The sequence below is a fragment of the Nicotiana attenuata genome, chromosome 1, assembly GCF_001879085.1.
Source record: "Nicotiana attenuata strain UT chromosome 1, NIATTr2, whole genome shotgun sequence".
Classification (NCBI taxonomy): domain Eukaryota; kingdom Viridiplantae; phylum Streptophyta; class Magnoliopsida; order Solanales; family Solanaceae; genus Nicotiana; species Nicotiana attenuata.
In genome coordinates, this window is record NC_031989.1 from 109,191,575 (window position 1) to 109,198,848 (window position 7,274).

The 7,274-nt window shown below is 35.9% G+C and overlaps 2 protein-coding genes across 2 annotated transcripts; both read left to right on the top strand.

The window, feature by feature from the left end:
* On the top strand, positions 769 to 3,635 carry LOC109231933 (LRR receptor-like serine/threonine-protein kinase FLS2). Its single transcript, XM_019397531.1, has one exon. It carries the CDS (start codon positions 822 to 824, stop codon positions 3,603 to 3,605), a length of 2,784 nt encoding a protein of 927 aa, XP_019253076.1. The 5' UTR covers positions 769 to 821; the 3' UTR covers positions 3,606 to 3,635.
* On the top strand, positions 5,252 to 6,732 carry LOC109239529 (leucine-rich repeat receptor-like serine/threonine-protein kinase BAM1). Its single transcript, XM_019406110.1, has 3 exons — positions 5,252 to 5,725; positions 5,849 to 6,028; positions 6,142 to 6,732. Exons 1-3 carry the CDS (start codon positions 5,252 to 5,254, stop codon positions 6,730 to 6,732), a joined length of 1,245 nt encoding a protein of 414 aa, XP_019261655.1.

Genomic DNA, 7,274 nt, shown 5'->3' on the forward strand with positions numbered 1-7,274 from the left:
TTCGACGAAGACTATTTTATGAACAAGGAAAATTACTATATTATCTTGGTTTTAATTAATGTGATAATTTTTTCGTTATAAGATTTATGGCAATTGTCCATTATATAATATATAGTTCTCTTTTTTACTCGATTAAACCCTTTTTTGGGTCGGAGGAATTTATTTTTGTCGTTGATGTGACAGTTGTTTCACACACATTTGATACTTCAAATTTTTTTTCAACGCTATCATCTTCTTGTTGGAAACTTCAAAGGCATAGTTTTTGGACACTGATAGAGTACCTTTTATAATATATTTTATCCAAAAGTTAGAGGCATTTGTTTATGGCTAATCTGATGGTTTGAAAATATTTTACATTTTAATCTCTTTAGAGTTGAGAGATCATTATTTTTCATGGAATTAACTAAGAAATTACTTCCAAGTAAAGGTAATTTTATTTACTAAAAAAAAAGGTAATTTTTCCTCCAATTAAAGAATTTATAAAATGATCAGTACAAACAAAAAGGAGCTAAACAAAATGATCAATTAGGACGGTGTTATGGCCCCAAACAAGGACACTTATTTTACTCTGCAGAAGACTTGACTTAGCAAGAAATTAAGGTCCGTCAATTTTATAATCTTTTTTTATAGTTTTTAAAAGGACAAAAATACTTTAAAATCAACAAGTCCTAGAATTTTACGGTCAATATCTTTCTAGACAACGTATTCTTCAACTACAGTTCTAAATGCTATATATATGTATGCCTTGCCTAGTAACAATCTACAAGCAAACAGCTATTTAATACACACTTTTCAGTTCCTAGTCTAAACCTTTGCACATCATGAAGGTGTTAGCAATAACATTCTGTTTTTTCTTTTTTTTCATTTTGACAAACACCAAGTTTAGTGTTTGTATTGGCTTTTGTAGAGAAAATGAACAGCAAGCGTTGGAGAGTCTAAAGAAAGAAGTATATGATCCCACAAATTCTCTCTCCTCCTGGATTGTTGGAAAAGACTGTTGTGAATGGGAAGGAGTTGTGTGCCACAATCTGACTCGTCATGTGATTGAGCTTCACATAGGTAGTGACTTGAACGGAAGTTATGATCTAAGGATCAATAACTTTGAGTGGCTGCCAAGTCTTTTCAATCTTGAGAACTTGAATATTTCTAGTGTGGATCTCGGCAATGCAACTAACTGGCTACATGTCATTAATATGCTTCCTTCTCTTGTTGATCTTCGTTTATATGATTGTAGTCTTCAACATATACCACCTCTACTTTATCATAATTTTTCTTCACTTGAAACACTCGACCTTTCTATGAACAACTTTAGTTCTTCTATTCCCAAATGGATTTTCAATCTCCCTAGTCTTGTTTCTCTTGATTTGAGTGATAGTAATTTAATTGGCCCTTTTCCCGAAGGTCCCGTTAACTTTACTTCTCTCACGACCTTCAGGGCAAGTGGAAACTCTTTCAATTGTCTTTTACCCAGATGGTTGTTTGATCTTAATAATCTTCAATATCTTGAGCTTCGTACTAGTGGTATTGAAGGTGCGATGCCATGTGAGGCCAGAAATGTAACAAAACTTAAAAATCTTGATCTTACATGGAACAACCTCAACTCCACTATCCCGAATTGGTTATATCAATGCAAAGATTTGGAGTCACTTAGTCTCAGTATTAACAATATTGAGGGGGTAGTTTCAAATGCGGTTACAAATTTGAGCTCAATAACTAGCATTGACCTTTCTGAAAATATGCTTTCTGGAAAATTACCGAATGTAATTGGAAAGTTATCGAAATTAGGTTCGCTTGTTCTCTTTGAAAATCAATTTGAGGGAGAAATATTTGAATTGTTCAACAGTAGGAGTAATTTCCTTCCAGCGGGATTGAGAAATAGATCTTCTTTGACGCGATTGAGACTAGGAAACAATAAACTGACTGGAATACTCCCAGAAAGTCTTGGCCAACTCTCAATGCTAGAATGGTTTGACATCTCTAACAATAGGTTGGAAGGTTTTGTAACAGAAAGTCATTTCACCAACTGGACACAATTAAGGTATTTCTTTGCATATGATAATAATCTGACTTTAAAAGTGAGTCACAACTGGATTCCACCTTTCCAAGTCATTTATATTGCAATAGGCGGCTGGAATATAGGTCCTCTATTTCCCATGTGGTTCCAAACTCAAAAATATGTACAACATGTGGACATATCAAATGGTGGAATACAAGGTGAGGTTCCAACTTGGTTTTGGAACATATCTTCTCAATTTGAGGTTCTCGATCTTTCACACAACCAGTTTGTTGGCGAGGTTCCAACCATCTCAACATGTAATTATTGTTATATGCTATTGGGTTCCAACAATTTCAGTGGTCCGCTACCTCAGGTTTCACCCAATGTGGTTGATCTAGACCTCTCGAACAATTCCTTTTCTGGAGGTTTATCTCACTTCTTGTGCGAAGCAAATAAGAACGGATCCTACAGATTGGAGATCTTGAACCTCGAGGGAAATGATTTGTCAGGAGAAATTCCTGATTGTTGGATGAACTGGCCACAGTTGATGGTTTTAAACTTGGGGGACAATAATTTGATTGGAGGCATACCAAGATCCATGGAGGTTTTATGTAATTTGAAATCTTTGGACTTACGAAGAAATAGACTTACTGATCCATTACCTTCATCATTGGCAAACTGTACAAAGTTGCTGAAAATCGATTTAGCTGAGAACGAATTCGTTGGACAACTACCACCATGGTTAGGAATGAAGTTCTTAGATTTGATAATCCTTAGCCTTAGCTCTAACAAATTCTATGGTGAATTGCCTCCAGAAATTTGTCACCTCAAAGAGCTTCAAATCTTAGACCTTGCAAACAATAGTTTCTTTGGAACCATACCAAGGTGTATTAGCAATTTAACAACAATGGTCGCCGGAGATAAGTTGGAGAAAGTTGATATTGAGTATGATTTTGATGGACTTGGATATGTTGTGAGAGAAAGAGCAATAGTGACAACTAAAGACAATATTTACCAGTATGATAAAACATTGGCATTGGTTACAAGCATGGATATGTCTAACAATAATCTCTCTGGAGATATTCCCATAAGTTTTACCAGTCTTGTAGGATTGAGATTCTGTAATTTCTCAAAAAACCATCTGACAGGTAGGATCCCAAATGGCATTGGCGACATGAAAGTTCTCGAATCCCTTGATCTTTCGGAAAATCAACTTTCCGGTCAAATCCCCCAAAGCTTATCGAGCTTGTCAACTTTGAGCTTCCTGAATCTGTCTTACAATAATTTGTCAGGAAAAATACCAGTGAGCACTCAATTTCAAAGCTTTAATTTCTCGAGTTTCCAGGGAAATGAGCTTTGCGGGCTTCCACTCTTGGCGAACTGCAGTTCAGGTGGTCAAAATCCTAATGTTGATACCGAAAAAGATGAGAGTGATGAAGATGAATTGGATTGGTTTTACATTGCAATGTCAATAGGTTTTGGTCTTAGCTTTTGGGGAGTATGTTCTTGTTTGCTTTTCAAGAGATCATGGAGACATGCTTATTATCGTTTTTTAGATAGTTGTTGGGAATCCTTGTGTGTAAAGATACAAATATGGGGATGGATATGATTGAGGAGATTGTTATTCTCAAAAGTCTTATTCTATGTGTAGAATATAAATTTGCGTCGAGAAAATAAAATCAAGACCGAAAATATCGCAATAATCGTAGTATTTTATTTCAAATATTTGAGTATTACAATCTCTATGGATCCTCTGATTCTACATTTCTAGTATAAATTCAAGGGCCTTTGAGCTTGATCTTGAATTTGAATTTGATTTATCCGTCGCGAACACTTTGATTGTTGCCACGAATTTTATCACGAACAAGTAGCCTTGATCTTGAACGCCTTGTATTTGATTAGACTTTGTTCTTGATCTTCAATACTTGAATTGTTCTTCATTCTTGAGCTTGAATACTTGATCTGTTCTTCGTTCTTGAGCTTGAACTTGATTGCTTGAAGCTTGAAACTTGTGGAGGAATTTGCAGCGTTTGATCCACGAGCTCTTTCTTGCTTCTTGTTATAACTTCTTGGTCCCTTTTCTGTGTTATGAAGACCCCTATTTATAGTTGTGAATGGGAAGGGGTTGTGTGCCACAATCTGACTCGTCATGTGATTGAGCTTCACATAGGTAGTGACTTGAACGGAAGTTATGATCTAAGGATCAATAACTTTGAGTGGCTGCCAAGTCTTTTCAATCTTGAGAACTTTAATATTTCTAGTGTGGATCTCGGCAATGCAACTAACTGGCTACATGTCATTAATATGCTTCCTTCTTATCTTCGTTTATATGATTGTAGTCTTCAACATATACCACCTCTACTTTATCATAATTTTTCTTCACTTGAAACACTCGACCTTTTTATGAACAACTTTAGTTCTTCTATTTTCAAATGGATTTTCAATCTCCCTAGTCTTGTTTCTCTTGATTTGAGTTATAGTAATTTAATTGGCCCTTTTCCCGACGGTCCTGTTAACTTTACTTCTCTCACGAGCTTCAGTGCAGGTTCCAACTCTTTCAATTGTCTTTTACCCAGATGGTTGTTTGATCTTAATAATCTTGAAAGTCTCGAGCTTCATTATAGTGGTATTGAAGGTGCGATGCCGAATGAGGCCGGAAACGTGACAAAACTTAGATATCTTGATCTTGCATACAACAAGCTCAACTCCACTATCCCGAATGGTTATATCGATGCAAAGATTTGGAATCACTTAGTCTTAGTGGAAACAATATTGAGGGAGTAGTTTCAAATGCGATTTCAAATTTGAGCTCAATAACTAGAATTGACCTTTATGGAAATATGCTTTCTGGAAAATTACCAAATGTAATTGGAAAGTTATCGAAATTACATTCGCTTGATCTCTAAGAAAATCTATTCGAGGGAGAAGTATTTGAATGGTTCAACAGTAGGAGTAATTTCCTTCCAACAAGATTGAGAAATAGTTCTTCTTTGACGCTATTGGGACTAGAAAACAATAAACTGACTGGAACACTCCCAGAAAGTCTTGGCCAACTCCCAATGCTTTATTGGTTTTACATCTCTAACAATAGGTTGGAAGGTGTTGTAACAGAAAGTCATTTCACCAACTGGACACAATTAACGATTTTCGATGCATCTAACAATAATCTGACTTTAAAAGTGAGTCAAAACTGAATTCCACCTTTTCAAGCCATTGATATTTATAAGCGGCTGGAACATAGGTCCTCAGTTTCCAATGTGGCTCCAGGCTCAAAAGAATATACAGCGTGTGGACATATCAAATAGTGGAATACAAGGTGAGGTTCCAACTTGGTTTTGGAACATATCTTCTGGATTTCAGTCTCTCGATCTTTCTCACAACCAATTTGTTGGTGAGGTTCCAACTTGGTTTTGTTCCCGATTTCATCAGTCTCTCAATATTTTAAATTTTTCTTTTGTGTTATTGGGTTTCAACAATTTTAGTGGTCCGCTGCCGCAGATTTCACCCTATGTGAATGAGCTAGACCTCTCGAACAATTGCTTTTCAAGAGGTTTATTTCACTTCTTGTGTGAAACAAATGAGACCGTATCCTACTTATTGGAGTTCTTAAACCTCGAGGGAAATGATTTGTCAGGAGAAATTCCTGATTGTTGGATGAATTGGCCAGAGTTGCTACTTTTAAACTTGGGGGACAATAACTTGACTGGAGGCATACCAAGATCCATGGAGGTAATTAATTTGTTTTCTTTGGACTTCTGAAGAAATAGACTTACTGGTCCATTACCTTCGTCACTGGCAAACAGTACACGGTTGGAGAAAGTTGATTTGGCTGAGAACGAATTTGTTGGATAGTTACCACCATGGTTGGGAATGAGGCTTTCAGATTTGATAATCCTTAGCCTTAGCTCTAACAGATTCTATGGTGAATTGCCTCCAGAAATTTGTTACCTCAAAGATCTTCAGATCTTAGACCTTGCAAACAATAGTTTCTTTGGAACTATACCAAGGTGTATTAGCAATTTAACAGCAATGGTCATTGGAAATAAGTTGGGGGGGGGGGGGGAGCTGATATTGAGTATTTTGGTTCATATATAGAAACTGTGAGAGAAAGAGCAATGGTGACAACTAAATGCAATATTTACCAGTACGATAAAATATTGGCATTGGTTACAAGCATGGATATATCTAACAATAATCTCTCTGGAGATATTCCCATAAGTTTTACCAGTCTTGTAGGGTTGAGATTCTGTAATTTCTCAAAAAACCATTTGACAGGTAGGATCCCAAATGGAATTGGCGACATGAAAGTTCTCGAATCCCTTGATCTTTCAGAAAATCAACTTTCCGGTCAAATCCCGCAAAGCTTATCGAGTTTGTCAACTTTGAGCTTCCTGAATCTGTCTTATAACAATTTGTCAGGAAAAATACCAGTGAGCACTCAACTTCAAAGCTTTAATTCCTCGAGTTTCCAGGGATATGAGCTTTGCAGGCTTCCACTCTTGGTGAACTGCAGTTTAGGTGGTCAAATTCCTCATTTTGATACCGAAAAGGATGAGCGGGATGAAGATGAACTAGATTGGTTCTACATTGTAATGTCAATAGGATTTGGTCTTAGCTTTTGGGGAGTATGTTCTTGTTTGCTTTTCAAGAGATCGTGGAGACATGCCTATTATCGTTTTTTAGATAGTTGTTGGGAATCCTTGTGTATAAAGTTACAAATATGGGGATGGATATGATTGAGGAGATTGTAATTCTCAAAAGTATTATTCTATGCTTACTTTTCCTTCAACAAATAATAAAAGGCTGTTTGCAGTTGATATTTTGTTTAGGCATTTTATTTTAATCTCCCTAGTTATAGTAGATAACTGTTCGCAAATTATGACGGTTCACAAATGACTATTTAAGGAAACGAAACAAATGTAAACTTGTTAAAAATTGCAAAGTTAATATCCTTTCAACTATGCGCGCTGCCAACAGATCAAAGGAATTGCATAACTATTGCCTATAAAAAAGATAACAAAAGATTTGAAAATAAATAATCCCTCTGTTTCAATCTCTCTTTTGTTACTGCAAAGGACTCACTTGCAGACATTGAATACTACAATTAATAGAGAGCGCAAACTTCAGCTAAAAACGGAAAAAACATTCCATGTGGAAATGACTTTGTATCGTCGAAAATGCTTTCCATTCTGTCAAACATCGGTTTCTGATTTGGTAAGATATTTATTCAGTTATTGCATATGCTTTTTATATAATGACTTTATTTGAGCAAAAGAAT

Bases quoted from the DNA above. Each gene is read 5' to 3' on its own strand.
- LOC109231933 (XM_019397531.1), top strand. From the start codon at position 822: ATGAAGGTGTTAGCAATAACATTCTGTTTTTTCTTTTTTTTCATTTTG.
- LOC109239529 (XM_019406110.1), top strand. From the start codon at position 5,252: ATGTGGCTCCAGGCTCAAAAGAATATACAGCGTGTGGACATATCAAAT. The intron at 5,726-5,848 runs GTAATTAATTTG...TTTGTTGGATAG, and splicing joins GCATACCAAGATCCATGGAG to TTACCACCATGGTTGGGAAT. The intron at 6,029-6,141 runs GTCATTGGAAAT...AATATTTACCAG, and splicing joins TTAGCAATTTAACAGCAATG to TACGATAAAATATTGGCATT.